General features: G+C 44.9%; 1 protein-coding gene across 2 annotated transcripts in view; it reads right to left on the bottom strand.

The window, feature by feature from the left end:
* The window catches only part of svild (supervillin d), a 63466-nt gene that overhangs the window by 38225 nt on the left and 7104 nt on the right, over positions 1–18137 (bottom strand). The window contains exon 2 of one of the 2 annotated variants that reach the window (XM_061227330.1): positions 10439–11125. In XM_061227330.1, the coding sequence (XP_061083314.1) occupies positions 10439–10851 (413 nt within the window). In that variant the 5' untranslated portion in view covers positions 10852–11125. Of the gene's footprint in view, positions 1–4861; positions 5021–10438; positions 11126–18137 lie in introns of those variants that run through there. The other variant, XM_061227331.1, reaches the window with a different exon arrangement.

Below are 18137 nucleotides of genomic sequence, written 5' to 3'. Positions count from 1 at the left end.
TCCATTTTACTTGTGCACACATCAAATCGGGAAAGCTAGCACTGCGCTAACTGCCATTTCAGCTTGTCTTTAACGACAACAACACTGAATCCGAGAATGCATTCTTAAAATAGCACAACCTCATACGACACCAAGCAGTACGCAACATCATGAACATATGACCCCACAATGTTTTCTTTTTCAATTAATATAAAGCGAAAACATAAAAGAATGTGTTGGGTCAGGATACTTTTCCATGCCAAAAAGAGCAAGCCTTCCCCCTCTGAGGACACCACGCTAGGTCAGGCGAGTCCCAGGCCGTACTCCAGGGTTTGGGCCGACGACATACTCCCTACCCGCAGAACCTTGAGGGCTGCAACTGGTTGGGTCCTTGCCAGGAGGCACAAGGAGGCAGCAGCTCAATCGCCATCACACGTGCGCCCCTATGGCCAGGTCAAGGGCCATGGGCGACGGCCTCTGCCCCAATGGCAAGAATAAGAAAATTAAGAGTAGAAGAGACAGACTGAATAAATGGAGAAGACAGAGAACAGAAAGAAACAGACTGCACACATGCACACGTGTGCTCAAGCATCTCAGGAACGTGTAAACCTAGCTGAATACAATATTAGTGCGTATGAAGTCAACAATGTTTTGAGGATGACTTTCAATGCCCTCTGTAAACCAGTCAGGGCTCACTAATGCTGTGCAAGCGGAAAAAATAAACATTTCTAATGCAGATACTATGAGATCAATTCTTTAGTAAATGATGTGATGCTGCACTTATGTATAATTAAAATGTTTATGCAAGGCCAGCATTTACAACGTTGCCCTTCATTGCATGGAAAAGTCCATTCAGCCTCTGTGATAGGTCATCTGGGCATTATTCTTACATGAGCGTAGCAGCTCTGAATGGGGAAAAAAAACCTGTTTTCTTCAACTAAGTCCCTACTGCGGATCGAGAAGGGATGCGTTTATAACACTCACATCTAAGGCCGAAACTTTAGGGCCGACCATGTGGTTGGAGGCAGGGGGAATTCTACAACTGGAAACATTTGGGTAAGTCGTTTCTGCGGGCCCCCTCAGAAGCATCCTCTGAAATGGAATGGAAACATCTGGATTCTGGAGTGCAGGAGCGTTTTCTCCTCAGGGCGGGTGTGAAGTCACGCGGGCAGGATCAGAGGCGTCCATCTGCCTGCTTTTGAGTTCCGTCATCCGACGGAACAAATAGGAGCACGTGGAGGATGTTCACCTCTGCTTCAAGCAAAATTCCCCACCCCGCCCAACCTGACTGGCAAACATCTGCTTGTCCGCCCTCCAGGCACTCCTACCACCAACTACTGACGCCTTCGAGACAAAGAGTTTTGTGATGTCAACTAAGTTTTCTGTTTTAATAGTAATGATGTGTGAGGAAACGATTCTGACGGAGCGGAGCGCAATGACACGCAGATGAAAACCCTCCAAGCGTGAGGAAAATCCAATCCATGGCCAATGCCAGCCACTACATCCTCTGTCCCATGTGGGTGAATAGGATGGGGTGGGACAGGAGGCCAACCAGCAAGACCTAAAGGCTTGAGTAGCCACCCTTGTAATACATGGAAATCAAAGTGAAATAAAAACAACCCATTCAGCTGGGATGGACATGCAATGTTTCCCTGAACAACACCACAATGCACATCCTGTAAAAAGAAAGTAATCCTGTACAGCAGACAAACTGTTATTAATGAGGGTTTTTCCTGCACGGAATATATTAAGGCGGCTGCCGTGCTGATTCCAATACTAATCTTATTTCATTGTGTATCAGCAGTTGTTGGGTCAATGATGGAAGGCTAGAGCAGCCCAGGGGTGCACCGACCCATGCAAAATTACCAGCTGTTTTTGAGCTGGGAAAAACACTGGTAATAGTGCTGGCCCAGAGACAGCTCAGCAAGCTCCTTGAAATATTGATGAAGTTGAGTGGGCCCACCTCATCATACTTTTTCCCCCTTCTCAGCACCATTTGCAAATAATGATATAGACTTGGTCATTTGCCAGTTGTGCAGTGGTTCATGTAATCTTAAAGGTATCAAACAGGTTTTGTTTACATAGAAACAATGAAAATGTTAGAGAATAAAGCATTACTGGCTTGTCTGGCTGACGGGGCTAAGCGAAGCAGCAACAGCGAGTGAAGAGGTTAAAGTTCAAGTTAATATATTGTTTTACAGCCTCACAGGAAGGAGATCCTGGGTTCGAATCCCCGTCGGCCGGGGCCTCTCTGTGCGGAGTTTGCATGTTCTCCCCGTGTCTGCGTGGGTTTCCTCCAGGTACTTCGGTTTCCTCCCACAGTCCAAAGACATGCAGGTTAGGCTGATTGGAGAGTCTAAATTGCCCATAGGTATGAGTGTGTGAGTGAATGGTGTGTGTGCCCTGTGATGGACTGGCGACCTGTCCAGGGTGTATTCCTGCCTTTCGCCCAATGTATGCTGGGATAGGCTCCAGCCCCCCTGCGACCCTGTTCAGGATAAGTGGGTTAAGATAATAGATGGATGGATGGATATTGTTTTACAGCAGTGTTAACGAAAACAATGACATTATTGGCATTTGCAGACGCCCTTATCCAGAACAACGTATAGCTGATCAGCAGGAGACAATCCCCCCCTGGAGCAATGCAGGGTTAAGGGCCTTGCTCAAGGGCCCAACAGCTGTGCGGATCTTATTGTGGCTACACCGGGATTCTGACTACCGACCTTACCTGTCCAAGTCATTTACCTTAACAAGTACGCTACATTTTAATGATGATAAAATGTGTTTATATTTTCATTAACAAATAAATGCTAAACTAAAATCCTGCTTACATATGACCAGACAAGCAGTGTGAGCACCGAAATTACAATGAACCTAGCACACTGTGTACAGAGGATAGTTGGTATTTAATATTAAGTATAGACATTCAGCAAAATAAAATTAGAATTAGAAGATTGTTAGATTTCGTTGACTAAATCGACTAAAACTTTTGTTAAATGAAAGTACTTAAATCTTTTTTTATGGACTAAAACGAATATAATGTAAAAAATTCAATTTGTTTGAAGACTCTGACGATAACTAATTCAAAGTTTGGAAAAGTGAGGAAAGTAAGAAATAAAAGAATGAGCATTGTTCTCTGTGGTGAATCGCTTAATGCCTAAAGAAACTGAGACTTCCTTTGGCAACACACAGCAGCAAGGGGGTATTTTAAACAATGAAATGTATAAGGAAGCATATCTGCTAAAGAGTTTGTACTCCTGTATGTAAAAAAAATATATACTGCTTGGTTTAGCATTTTGGTCATTTGGTATTTGGGTGCACTATATAGGCCAGCTGTAAACTGTTCACCATGTGGTCGTAGTTCTTAGGTCAAAGGTAGTCATCTGGCCTGGCTCACCCTTTGCAAATTGTTTTCTGGGGTTTTTTCGGATGTTTGGTTCCCCTGTGGTCTTTTTGGAAAAAAAAAAAAGGTGTTTGCAGTTTGTCCTTAAGTCTACTCCATGCATTCTCATGACAAAGCACAGTTCATTTAGCGGGTCAACCATCAAACACTGACTTCAAGAGATTCAGCCAGACGTATCCAACAGTGGTCTGAAGCCAAATGCCTGGGCTGGCTTTTAGATAAAACTGATAACACACAAGATTAAACTGATTTACTGCCAGACTCCCCTAGCATTCACAATCATCTATGCCAGCTGTACATTTAAGCCTTCAAAGAAACAAACTCATAAACTTTCCCATACTTTGTGGATACTTTCAATATGATATGTAGCATTCTGAAGCTTAAAAAAAACACCAGTTTTCAGAGCTAAAACTTTGCAGAAGTGCATTAAATTGTTTGTGCATTTCTTTTGGACATAACTAGGAGAGGAATCTGAGAGGGATGCTCCAGGAGCTGGGCTGACTGTGTGACCACCCCTGCTGTTTGGGGTTGCTGGACCTTGGCACCCGCTTTCTGCCGACGCTTAGCTAGGCAATACCGTTCCAGGACTGTGGGACGGGGGGAGAGCAGAGCGCTCCTCACACTCACACACACACACACTCACAAACACACGGGTGGGCAGTCGCACCGCCTTTGGCACCGAAGGAAGTGTGTGTTCACTGCTGCTGTATAAGGAGGCAGTATGTATAAGGGATTACTATCTGGAGGGGGTGGGTGGTGGCAAGTTGATTTCTTGTGATTTGTTGAAAGAGCCCAAAACACACATTTTGACCAGTCTTATATTTCACTAAGGGAGAAACACAAGCTTTAAAAAACTGCTTTAAAAAACAGACAAATCACTTGAAATAGACATTGTTCTGGTTCTCAAAGCTCCTTAGGAAAAACCCTTTTCTGGATGACAGTGAGTAAGTCACTAGTCCAGTCTCACACCACAAATCACTGGTGATTACAAGTAGCCTGCAGGTTTACTGAGCAGAAAATTATGCTTGGCTCTTGAAGGGAGACCAAATTACTGTACACAAAGATGACTTTAGTACAGGGACACTAAGTCACAGCCCACTCTGGCCGGGCAGAGTGGAGTCTGGGAACTGGAAGAAGGTCACTCAGCCAGCTGGGGCTTGTGCAATGTTTGTGCCCAGAGGTAATAAAGCAAAATAAACACTTCCAACAATGCAGCATGGAGCGACCAATAATGACGTTTTGTCAGGATGGGTGGTTCCTGTGGACTACAAACCGAGGACATACTGTAATCATGCCATGTTTTTCAGCTGTCGGTTACCATTACAGCACTTTTACATCTTGTATGACTAGAAGGGCAATGTGGCCAAGCAGGCCTTAATTTTATTTCCCATGAAAACAAGCTGTGCTGCATCCAACTGCTGAACAGATTTCCCAAACAGAACTTACCATAAGATAAACATGATCTGAATCTGAGCTTACCTTCAACCGCAACAGTCTGGTAAATATTCCAGATACACTATGTACATTTGCTTTAGGCATCACAGGAATCAGAATTTCCTTGTGCAAAGAAAGTAACCCTCTCTATAATCTTAAATCATTTTTAACCTGACGTTGGAGACGTTGTGCGACATCGCTGGAGACAGGGTTCACTGAATGCGCACCAACCAGCTGGCCCAGACAGATGTCTCTGCCACATACCTATGGAAGGTAAGGCCCGCCCCCTCCCAACCACCTGGCGCCCACTGACGTGTGCACACAGCTGGAGGTTGAGCTAAGTGGAGAGTGCCACAACTGGTCCAGCAGGTTGTGACGGCACCACGTCAGTGTAAGACAACCCTCTAGCTGCACGCTCTGATTTCAGACGTTTCAGCAAGTGAGGTTATGTCAACTTGAAGTGTGTGTGTGCGTGTTTGTGTGTTTGTGCTTGTGTGCATATGTGCATGTGTGTGTGCTAGGGGTGGGCGATAGGTCATAAAACTCATATTCATGATATTTTGCACTGTTATCGCGATAAGGATATGATATCACAATATAGATTTTTAAGAATCTTGGACCATACCTTGAGTTATTAAAAAAAAAAACTATGTTAAGAAATATACTTGAGATACTCAGTAATACTTTTATTGTGTTTTTAAACACCTACATGAAGGCAAACAAAGGATTTATAATAAGATTAGTACAGGAGGTAAGAGCGATTGTCTGGCAGTCAGAGGTTTGTTGGTTTGATCCCCACCCCAGATGTGTTGAAGTGGCCCTGAGCAAGACACCTAATCCCCAATTGCTCCCTATGAGCTCATTGGTACCTCGCATAGCAGCCTTTCACCATTGGCTTGTGACTGTGTGAATGGGTGAATGAGAGGCATTAATTGTAAAGCACTTTGGATAAAAGCACAATACAAAAGCAATCCATCCAAGTGACTAGCATAAACTCTTTAGTCATAAAACTTCTCAGTGTTATCGTCTTTCAACTAATTTTCCATGACGTGACCAAATGGTAAAATTTTAATACCCTTAAATGATACCCGTTAGCTTGCAAAGTTCTACCTTGTGATATGTAGTTATTGATAGCGGTGCCTCAAATGGTTTGTTATTTGGTATAAAGGATTCAAAATACTGTTTTCTTAGTTGTTGTAGCTGACTTCTGAGCCTCGGTTTTATCGTTATCACTAGTCATTTGATTACATTAGCTAGCTAGCACTAGTTATGTTAGCTAGCTAGCACTAGTTAGAACTTTTTTTTTGATCACCTGCCACGCTAAAATAGGCCAATGCGATGCCAAAAAAAGTTGATTCCTAGGCTTCGGTTTTACTCTGGCTCAAGTGCCACAACCTATTTGTTTAACACTAACACCAAAATAACTATGATATGGCAATAACCCTATGGTGGCACTGCGTCAGACCAGCATTCACGTAATATTGGTATACCTCCAAATCCATTGAACGAGCCGCCACCAACCACTCTATTCCTTCCTCTCTCAGAATAACCTGCTGGACCCCCACCAGTCCGGCTTCAGACCTGGCCACTCGACGGAGACTGCACTCCTCTCTGTCAACGAGTCCCTTCAGGCTGCACGAGCAACCTCTCTCTCCTCTGTCCTGATCCTTCTTGACCTCTCTGCGGCGTTCGACACGGTCAACCACTCCATCCTCTTAGCCTCCCTGGCATCTACAGGGATCTGTGGTACAGCCTTAGAGTGGATCCAATCTTATCTCTCTGGCCGGTCCTCCCAGGTGTCCTGGGCTGGAGGAGTGTCAACCCCTCGCCCACTTGTTACAGGAGTCCCCCAGGGCTCAGTCCTCGGACCCCTCCTCTTCTCCATCTACACGAGATCCCTTGGCCCCGTTATCTCTGCTCATGGCATCTCCTATCATTGTTGTGCCGATGACACCCAACTCTTTCTCTCCTTCCCCCCATCAGACACACAGTTCTCCACCCGTATCTCCGCCTGCCTGAGAGACATCCAGAGATGGATGGGCAACCACCATCTAAAGCTCAACCCAGATAAGACGGAGGTGAACTTCATCCCTGCTTTAACCTCTCCCTTCTCTGATTTCTCCATCTCACTAGGGGATACCACAGTGACCTCATCCCCTAGTGCAAGAAACCTTGGAGTGGTGATGGACAACAGGTTATCCTTCTCCAAGAACATCGCTACGGTGACCTGGGCGTGCAGGTTCTTCCTGTACAACATCCGGAGAATCCGACCCTTTCTCACCACCTACTCCACTCAGCTCCTTGTTCAAGCAATGGTCCTGTCCCGCCTGGACTATTGAAATTCTCTGCTGGCTGGCCTTCCAGCATCTGCCATCAGACCCCTACAACTCATCCAGAATGCTGCAGCCCGTCTGGTATTCAATGTTCCCAGACATTCACGTCACCCCCCTGCTCAGGGACCTCCACTGGCTGCCTGTTATGGCTCGCATCAAATTTAAAACTTTGGTGCTCGCATACCAGGCAGTTAAAGGATCAGCCCCTGTGTATATTCAATCCCTTATCAAGACCTATACACCAACAAGACCCCTCCATTCTGCCACTTCGTGCCGTCTGGCGCCTCCCCCTCGCCACACCTGCACTTCACGCTCACGACTGCTGTCTGTCCTGGTCCCACGGTGGTGGAATGACCTCGCGGTGAATGTCAGAACGGCAGAGTCTCTGACCTCCTTCAAGCGCAGACTGAATACCCATCTGTTCAGGCTACACCTTTCCCTCCCCAACTCACAATCACTGTGATTAGCCTTAGACGGTAATGGCACTTATGTATAGATATCGTTACTTGTATAGGTATTGTTGTTTTTATTGGCTGTTGTTGTATTCTAGCTGCCAACTGTGGTATGCTAGTTTGAAAGTTGATTGTACTCTTCAAGGGTTCTGAATTTCTGTATGTTTACACTAGGACTCGGAACTGTACTGTCCTCTCAGGTCCACTTTTGCATTTGTTCTTGTGTTTGATTTGCACTTTGTTGTACGTCGCTCTGGATAAGAGCGTCTGCTAAATGCCACGTAATGTAATGTAATGTAATGTAACCTCCACCCCTAGAGTGGACACGTGTGACTGTACTCTGTGTGTGACTGTAAATAAAGGGCAGGAGGATTAGAAGCCCAGACGTTTGACATATTGATGTGTCCCTCAACTATTCCGCATTATTCTTCCTCCTCTGTACACAAGCTAGAACTGGAAACATTATTCTGGAGATCCATCATGACTCAACACGTCCAAACGCCTGCCTTTTCATTTCCCAAGAAAGGAAAGAGAAAATGTCCGAGCAGGCAAAAGTGAATTTCACAATCTGTAAAAGAGACGCTTATTCCTGTCACCAAGATCACATTCCCTCTCCCGGGATTTTCCAAGGTATGTGTTTTCTGTTTCAGGTTTGTTTTTGCCCAGAATTGAGAAAATATAATAATTTTTCCAATTCTGTACCAGGAAATCCATCCTAACAGAAAGTTCAAATGCCAAGGTATTGTACATATAGACATATGCATAGATTTGGGCACCCCTGGTCAAAGACAACTAATATCTTGTTGAACAGACGCAAACCTGAACTATACTATATTATACTATACTATACCTTTCTGCTCATTTTAAACAAGATTGCTTTTTATTTTTATTTTTACTGTTTATAAATGATAAAAAATTTAAAAAGGCCCTATGCAAAAGTTTGGGAACAATTTTGTATTATTCTTACTTTTCGAAAACATGATTAGTAAGGCCCAGACCCCAGGGATTTACTCATTAGGGCCTCAATGAGTCAGGTGAATATAATTTGAAGAATGAAGAATGGATTCCATGAAATACTAAGAAATTCTGGAGACTAACGTTCGAAGGTCAGTCCATCCAAAGCATACCTCAAAATCAACCATGAGGTACTCCGAGAGAAAATGGATGAGGGTTTTGGAATGGCCACCACAGTCCCGAGACTTGAATATTACTGAAAATCTGTGGAGATCTCAAACATGCCATACATGCAAGGAGGCTGAACAATATTTCTGAGCTAGAGGTGTTCTGCCAGGAAGAATGGGGGAGAATTGAAAAAGCGAGAGTTGAAAGACTCTTACAGTAGCTACAGGAAGCGTTTGCAAGCTGTTATAGTTGCCTAAGCAGGAGTTACAGAGTACTAACTAACAGGGATCCCAAACTTTAGCACAGGGCCTTTTTCTTTTCTTTCTTTTTTTTTACAAACAAAAATGTTTTACCACAAAGTAATCTTGCTCTAAAATGTGAAAAAAAAACATGTCATGAAACACTGAATCAAGATACACAAGACTGTTTTATATACACATTTTACAGAGCCCAGATTGTTTTCACTGCAGATTATGGACCCTAGGCCTTAGATATATATGATATTAACAACAAGATTTCTTGTAGTTTTAGAGTTTAATGTGGGAGATCAGCAGCTTCTTCCAATGAAGAAATAATAACACTGGGACAAACTGGAACAAGGCTCTTACATCCATGAAAAACCCTTTCAGTAATACACCAGACAACCTGCTGGTGGGCAAAGCCCATTGTGAAAAAAACGGTAAAACAAAAACCTGTATAGCTGGTTGTCTTGTGAGAGATAAAATCAACCATAAATCCTTAACCTTCCAATGCTTAATGTATTTATGTCTCCTGAAGACAAAAGGGGTGACTGGTGATACAAAATAATTACTGTCAATGTTTCCTAGGCAGGGCCTGATGTCATCCTGTTTAGTTTTATTATTCATAAGCATTACCAAGGCTTTGTTAACATTTTCTCATCCCTCAAAAGTATTATCCATATTTCATAAAATGAAAACACAACATTAAAACCATCTGCATCTGTACCCCATGGCCCTATGGCCCTATGGCCCTATGGAAGGCAGGATATTACGCCTATTTGATGAATAGTGCTGAAAGTACATCTACATTGAACTGTTATCCCTATATCAGCAGTGAATCACACAGCACTGGAGCATTATGAAAGTGATGATATTGATACATAGACCACAATTTAAAATACAGACTTGGCTGTATTAGGTCAAATGAAAGATGTTTTGAAAGTAAAAAAAGCATATTGGAAAGTTGCAGGATCGGCTGAACATGTTTCTACTACAGAATATGGAAGACCAACCATATTTTACACATATTAACGGTGTAATATGACAATTTATCGAACTAATTCATATTAAATATAACTCATTTTAAAATTGACGAATTATATTTATCCTTTGATTTCCCTCAGGTCGTCTATGTCATTTCCTTATAACACCACAGCTAAAAAGTCTTATTTAAAGGAGGTCACAGAAAGGTGATACTGCAGCTGCCTTTGATAAAAATCGAGGCTCATATCCTAGGATCTCTTTGTAGGAGGCAGCCAGTAGCCTAGTGGCTAAGGTACATGACTGGGTTGATGGTTCAATATTGAGTAACCACAATAAGATCCGAACAGCTGTGGGCCCTTGTGCAAGGTTCTTAACCCCAAATTGTTCCAGGGGCAACTGTCCCCTGCTTAGTGCAATCAACTAAACACAAGTAATTCTGGATAAAGTATAATTATTATTATTATTCTAGGCCAACTGATTACACAAACTCACCTGTTATTGGAGGATGCCTCCTTAGTGGAACCCATCTCATTGCCATTAGAGACCTTTTTTGTGACAGGCTCTTGTGTAGGTGCGTTTGTGGTGTCCTTGCAGACACCTCCACCTTCTTCCACATCCGGCACGCTCCCTAGAGTCTCCTCCCTCTGCCTGCCCGTCTTGTCGCCGGGACCCCCTGCAGACACCCTGTCTTTACCAGGCTGGTCGCCGTCAGGCTCAGAGACATTGGCCTTTAGAGTCTCATCGAGTCCCTTGGTAACGGTATCCGAGGCCTCTCTCTTGTCTCTCCTCACGTATTTAGAGGAGACCTCCTCTGGGGTGCCATAGCGCTCTGCCAGCGCCCTCCTCCTCTCCGCCTTGTACCGAGCGATCCGCTCCGCTTTGGACTCAAGGGCCGGGCTATCCATGGTGCCCTTAGCATCCAAGCCTTTTTATGTATTAATATTCTTTAATGTTCTCTCCACTCACTCCCTGTCTTTCACCTGATGGCGCTTGGGTCTCCCGGCAGCTTCACAGCCCAGGAAAATGGCCGCCTCACACCAGAAGACACCGCCTCAGTAGCTGGCTAACAGGGCCTCTGTCAGGAAGAGCTGTTCTTGTAAATGTTTTGTTCCAACTGCAGCACCAGGTCCACTGCTTCTCCCTTGATGGATGGCTCACTCCATTTAAAGGAACTCACAGCTGGAACAAACAGAAAGAACGTTATTTTAGGCCTGCATGCTGGAACACATCACAGAACCAGATACGTCTACCCTGTGTACTGTGTGCACTACAGCTTTCACACAAAACTCACTTTCCATCAATCAGTGTGTTTTCCCCAACACAGATTCCACTGAAGTGCCCTCATATTAAGCTTATCGCAAGGAACTGACCTCATTGCTAATCGCAAACATGCAAACACACACAAACACACAAAGTACAATTATGGCACATGCCTTGAGACTCACTCAACGCAATTCCTTTGGAGTGATTGAAAGCGTTGCTGAAAAAGGAAATGAGAGGGCAAAGTGCAATGACTGATGACTGACCTTATGAATGTGCTTCATGAATACCTAGGTACTTATGAAGGGGGTTAAATAATGACTCTCGCATGAGCAATGCACATGACATCGCTGGCCACACAATGTCTTCCATCACATGTAAACCCAAATCCTGTAACCCACACTGTCCCCGTTGAGAGAGAAACAGTCCATCCATCTAACAAGTCAGGTGAACCCCACCGATCCCAGCTGGGATGCACATGTACGTACCCCCACACTCATTAATATTGCTGTCACTTAACACCATCTCAAAACATCTAACACAAAACAAAGAGGTCACAAACACAGCTGTGCTGGTCCAGGCAAAGCCAGTTCACTCAGCGCTCATAACCCCAGTGGAGCAGTTATACTTGGACAGCAGCATTAATTGCTGGAGTTTCACCCAACAAAGGCAGCTGGGAGAGTTATGGTATGAGCGCAGAAGGCTTCCACAACAGGAAGGGACGCCATTTTGAATTCCTGCTGCATGGTGTGCAGGTTGATCCATCTGGTAGTGAACCACCAATAACTTTGAATCAGAGGGGAGCAAAGGTCTTCAGCAATGAGCACGCATTCCTCATGACTCAACAGACACCCAGGAACAGCTACCCCTACATCTGATTAAACTAACCCACCATCAACTGGGTCACAAATGAGCCTTCAGAATTTCCTGGACAGATAAAAATTGGTCAGGGTCCTGACATACCACAGTGAATCTTTGCCTATTTATTCAGCTTGCCTTCACCCAACAGGCCAATGCATCATTCCTCCAAAAAAACTAATTAGCTGGGACAGTAAACAATACATTTCCTAGACAAGGGCAAGCTTAATGGAAGATGGATTTTCAAATTTAATGATGAAGTAAGACCATAACATTTCCAAAATGCCACTGGGCATAGTCTGGAAGGAGACCAATCAAAAATGGCTGAGAAACTTTTTAATCCTTTTTTGAACTGGCCTGCACAATTCTACACGGTTTCTCCCTCAGGCCACCCAATGCACCTTTAAAAGGAAGTCAAACTAAAACTGGATATTTAACAGCAAATGATTGCTTTGCTTGGAACCTGTTTGGAACAGTTATGAGTCATGTCCCTGGGGGTCGGAGTATGAGAGAACTGTAAACTTACCCTCAGAGTTCTGAGGTCACTGTTGAACTTTAAAAGCAGTCCAAATAAAGGTAGAGATTGCACCGCAGAAACTGAAGCAGCCAAGCAGTGCATGAGGTGCTGTAGAGGTGCGTTCATCCAGATGTTAAAAAGCGCTACAAACTCTCGACATCCACCCTGAAAGATTTCTGCTCACCCACACACAATAAATCAGGCCAGACTAATCAATATCTGGGGTGGCAGTGTCAGAATGATTATGGAACTGGGACAGCAAGCCCAAGGTTATAGGTTTGATTTCTAGGTAGAGCACTGTCATTGTACCCAAGAGTAAGGTGCTTAACCTGCACTGCTCCAGTAAAATATACAGCTGTATAAACGAACTGCACATTCAGAATGTACGCTGTTTAAAGTTTCTCAGGATAAGGGTGTCTGCTATATGCCTCAAAGGCAATGCGAAACCCATCTCCCGTGCCTCTGTTAAACCAAGTCGTGAATTTTGTGGGCCTGCTTCAGTGAACTCTAATCCTACGTGCAATGGGGGGCAGCTGTTGGGAAATGTGTGGGAGGAGGAGACCTACAATAACTTGCAAGTTACGCTAGAGCAGATATAGTCATTTGCATTGGCTCTTTCACAGTGAAGAGTTTGCGCTGTTCTAATTAGTACTATAAACTGCTGCCAATGTGTGCTAGTACTGTATACATGGCTGCTCTCCTGTTTTGACCTTCACATGCAGACAGCCAACTGACCCACCCCCAGGATGACATATCACTGATGCCAGACTTACTGTAAAGTAAGATAATACGCAGGCCAGTTCTGTGCTTCCAGCACCTTCCTTGTAGCAGACAATGCATTCCTGCAGAATCACTCAAGCATAATTCGCAACACCATGACCCAAGCAATCCTTTCCGGCCCCTCCACCCATACGGCACCTCGTTGGAGACCGGACCACCAACAGAGTCAAGCAGGCCAGAGGCCCCCACTGCACCACTGGGCCTCGCCTCTACTGCCATTATAAAAATTAACTATTTATACAAGATAATGGAGTCAGCATGGCCCAGGGAGGAGCGGCACTTCCTGTATGTTTCAAAGCTTCACAGAACTGCTGGTGGAAATATTACCTTCAGCCATGTTTACAACACCAAATTTATCACTCACATCTGTGTTATGATCCCATATCTGCTTTTTACGTCTGCATTCCGGGTGAAATGAGAGGTGCTTTGCGTGTAGAGCTGTTGAAATAAGTAACATACGTTTCCAAAATGCAGCTTCACCGTGTTGTGAAATGTGCCAGCATATGCAAGGACATAACCCGGAGCTTGATTTAATGCTCAACCCTTTTGCACGCGTAATTTCAATGAGAGAAATTGTTATTCAGGCCCTGGTGCAGGCCGGGGGGGAACAGAGAACGGGTCGATCGGGTAGACTGCGCTGACGTTTGGGTGTGGGAAAGTCCTTTGCCTCCCCAGCTGTTATGGCTGAAAACGGTGTTAGCAGTCCGAACTCCGGACTCAAACTCAGAGGGGCGTTTCTGCCTCGAGTGTAATGCCCAACCCCACTGCACACGCTGCACCGATAAACTTTATCTCCGCTGCGGTGGACTATGGATTTCAGCTGCCAGGCACTGCCACCCCTCAGTCGTCCGTTTGTGTTCTATGCTTGAAACTGTGAAATACACACCTAAAGACTTCCATCCACATATTACAGAATCAGTCCAATTAAAGTATTAATGGAATAGTTCCATTTTGAAAGTATGTAATTGAACAGACATAAATAACATACATTGTGTTTTAAGCATTTATGTTTGTGCGGTTTGCACGTAATGCCATTTACAATGCAGCGTGGAATTCTAAAGAGAAAATATTACTGCCACGCAAATCAAATCAAATTGGTTACATAAAGCATAGTTATAATAGCTGCGGTTGAACGTCACTTTGTAGGTGCGGTTAAACATCACTTTGTAAACACAATGCCAAGAGCTGAAAAATGACTGTCTTAAGTGTTTTTAGTCTTATAATAAGATTTTTTGTATAAAATATTAGCTTGAATATAACTATTTCCAAAATGGTAATATTTTTATCTTCTTTCGAAAAAAGTAAAAGAAGTAACATTTACAGTCTCAACATAAGCACTGAAATACTACTTGATTTACTTATTTTTTGGTTTTTTCCAGCGCGGTGCAGCTCAGCAGCTAATGAACAGGAGCGCAGCGGGACTGCCGCCCAAGGACGCCCCGCCGAGTCCTGACGGATCACCAGCGTCAAGGCTATCAACAGCAGCTGCGCGTTAGCAGCCGCCGTGATAAACGAACCGAGCGTTTACAGGAAAAAGAGGAGCTTCTCGCAGGGTTCCCCGCTTTGCTACATGCTCATTCTCCGCATTTTTTGCTCTTCACCAGAGGACTCTTGTGCTGTTCGGCCCCTGTGCCGACCTGCAAGCTCTTCCCTTTATCGGTCGCCGTGACTCGTGTCTGGACATGCTGAGGGAGTGAGAGTTCTTCACAGCTCGTTCTGTTTCTAAAGAAAAGCCCCCGACCGCCACAGGCCATACACTGTCCATGATGGAGTGAAGTAGTAATAATAATAATAATAATAATAATATGTTATTGACACTTTTATCCAAAGTGACTTAAAGTTGATTTGACTAAAGCCTGGGTTATACTTTCGGCATAGGTGGACACACGTTATCTCGATGACGTCAAACCGCAACTAACATGCATTTGGAGCATTTATACTGCTTGCAGTCTCCACAGCATACCGATATCATCCCAAACTCTAGTTGTGCTGTCGTTATTTCCACCTGGGCGTGTCCGCACAGTTAGAAAATTTTGGGTTTCCGTGGAACAGCGAGAGACAGCCGTGTGGACCCTCGTGCAGGGGCGTCTGCTGACATGACATCATTTTGGCCGTACGGACCCTCGCGACCCTCGCAGATGCATCTAGCATGAATCAGGCTTTAGCAGGGGACAATCTCCCTTGGAGCAATGCCCAAGGGCCCACCAGCTGTGTGGATCATATCGCGGCTACACTAGCCGTGAACCACCAACCTTCCAGGTCCCAGTCAGGAATGGCGAGGGCCCAAAGCGCACGCTCAGGTTAGCAGAGAGACATCAAACATTCAACCCTGGCTGGTCTGGCAGTGCTGCTTCACACCAACTGTGTTTTTGTTTATGAGTGGTCCAAAACTGACCAATCGTATGATCCAGGACATCCCCTTAAGGGTCAAGCGCACAATTGCGGCTGAAACTTGTGGTGAAGCAACACAAAGCAAGCACACATACATCCACAGGCACATGACCTCGCACACACAAACACAAAGAGAAACAAACGCACATACAAACTCACACACACACACACACCAACACAACCAAAAACACACGGACACAAATGCATGTATACTGTACCCATGTGCAGACATGCACGCACATTTACAAAGTCTGTTTGGAAAGGAAATGAAACCTGCATGATATTCATTCAGCGTTTCTGTGGTTGGCCCTTCTCCTCCTGAGGTTCTATTCCAATACACTACATAATACACTGCCCTTGTTGTCTGTGTAGAATAAAGGCTCTGACTCTTATACCAAGGGAGATTTACCTGCAGAACACAAGTTCAATCACAACATAAAACAAGTCCATTTAACCTACGAGCCCAATAGCCGAGGGAATGCGACAACAACCTGGTCGAATCGGGCCAGTGATGAGACAAGCTCCCGTCAATGTCGACTTTAAACAGCACTCGATGTGCAAGCCAGCGATCGGTGTCAACTTGGCTACACAACCGTTGCTGACAAATTGGGGTCACCTGGCCGATGGCACACTTTCACACAATGGTATTCTGAGCAACTTCTATCAAGTGAAGAGAGAGAGGGGGGGAAAACATTGCTACAGTTAAAAACCTGGTGCCAAAACCGGGTCTGAATAAGAGCACAGAATGTGATTTGAGTCCTGCTACTCATTTATATCCCTTGGCGGTTTTAACAGGCTCGCTGGCCATTAAGACCAGCAACCTGTGCTGAGAAGTGTAAAAGTAGAGAGGGGGGGAGGGAGATATGAAGAGAGAACAATCGGTACAAGATACCTTTTCATGAAACAACGCCATACCTTCCTTTTGGCGAAAGATGAAAGGGGCCGAACAGAAAGAGAGGCGCCCCTTTGTCCCAGCCGAACTGCAGAGTCCCGGGCAGTCGCCGGACAGTCATGTGACCGGCCAGGAGAGACAGAGCTCAGCGTGGCTCATCAGCTCGTAATCCAATAATGACATCCGACACGTACATGCGCTAAGCGGCAGATTAGGCAGAAACAATTGCCCAGAAATACGGGTTAGTGCGCCAGGCGGCCATGTACAGCCCTTCCCACAAAAGAACAGCAGCGCAGGGGGAAGAAGGCCGGGAAATGTGTTTCCCATTAAAAGGACATCCCCTCAGCTAATTCCTGTTTATGCACCGAGTTCCCATCAGTGCCAGAATTAGCAGCTAATTACAAACACAGGGCTTTCTCTGAACACGCCACTCCCTCTCTCTTCCCCCCACTGCAGCCATGCAGTTGCTTTTATAGAGCCGTTACTCGCGCCCGACAAGCTCAACACAGGCCTTTTCCGGGGAAATCTTTGGCGTGCACCAAGGCACCGTTTGCAAGCACCAAGGCGAAGAAGCGGAACAGGGAAAACAGGAAATAGTTCAATGCAAACAATGTGGGATAACACTGTCTGTAAACCAGCTCAAACCTGATAATGGGGAGCAACAAAGAACCGATTTCATGCCAGGAATATTCCCTTGAATACTGTTTACATCTCAGTGACTGGGCTCTTCTGCACTGCTCTGCGAGGGTCACTCCACTGAGATTTTCAGATATGTGTCCCAGAGGTGTCAGGGGGCCTTAATCTCTTGTTGGAATAGGTTTGGGTGGGGCAGCCCTCCAGTGCTCAAGCACTGCAATGTTTGAGACAGATTACTGTCTGACCAGCCCCCCTCCATTACCCAACTCCCTCAGGCCTTCAGTGGGCTAAACACTCCCACCCCACCTCAGCCTCCAACATGCTGTCCGCAAAACCAGACTCCGTTCATACCCCAGGCCCTGACACTGACCAGCACCAATCAAACATTAGCAGGCTTACCTACACATACTGTAAGCAACACGCGACAGCTGCCACACGACTGCTGGAATCCGTTTATTAAAATCATTAATGTTCTCATTTTTGGCAAGGGCTTTCACTTTCAGAAATGGAACTCAATAAGGAAAGATTAATACATGTAGGGAATATGAAACATTCTGTCCATTGAGTGTGCAGTAACAAAGATGAAAACGTTACTCTATCTCAATGGAGCTCAACTTTGGAGTAAATATTTCTGAAAAGGAATATGGAAAATTTGATCAACTGAAAAATAAGCATTTGTACTTAAGTGCTGATGGAGGTTTGCCACAGCTGTCCAGAAATGCTTAAAGCCGACTAGGATGCGTAAGAGTGGAACTGTCAAACTAACCAAAGACCCTGACAGTGAAAGTGGAATATGTTTGCCGCTTAGCTACTTCCTAACCTTCCTCTCTGCCTCGCTTTTTGGGTTACTTGGAATA

Source organism: Conger conger, chromosome 2 (assembly GCF_963514075.1).
Source record: "Conger conger chromosome 2, fConCon1.1, whole genome shotgun sequence".
Classification (NCBI taxonomy): Eukaryota; Metazoa; Chordata; class Actinopteri; order Anguilliformes; family Congridae; genus Conger; species Conger conger.
This window is presented reverse-complemented; position numbering and strand designations above follow the sequence as displayed.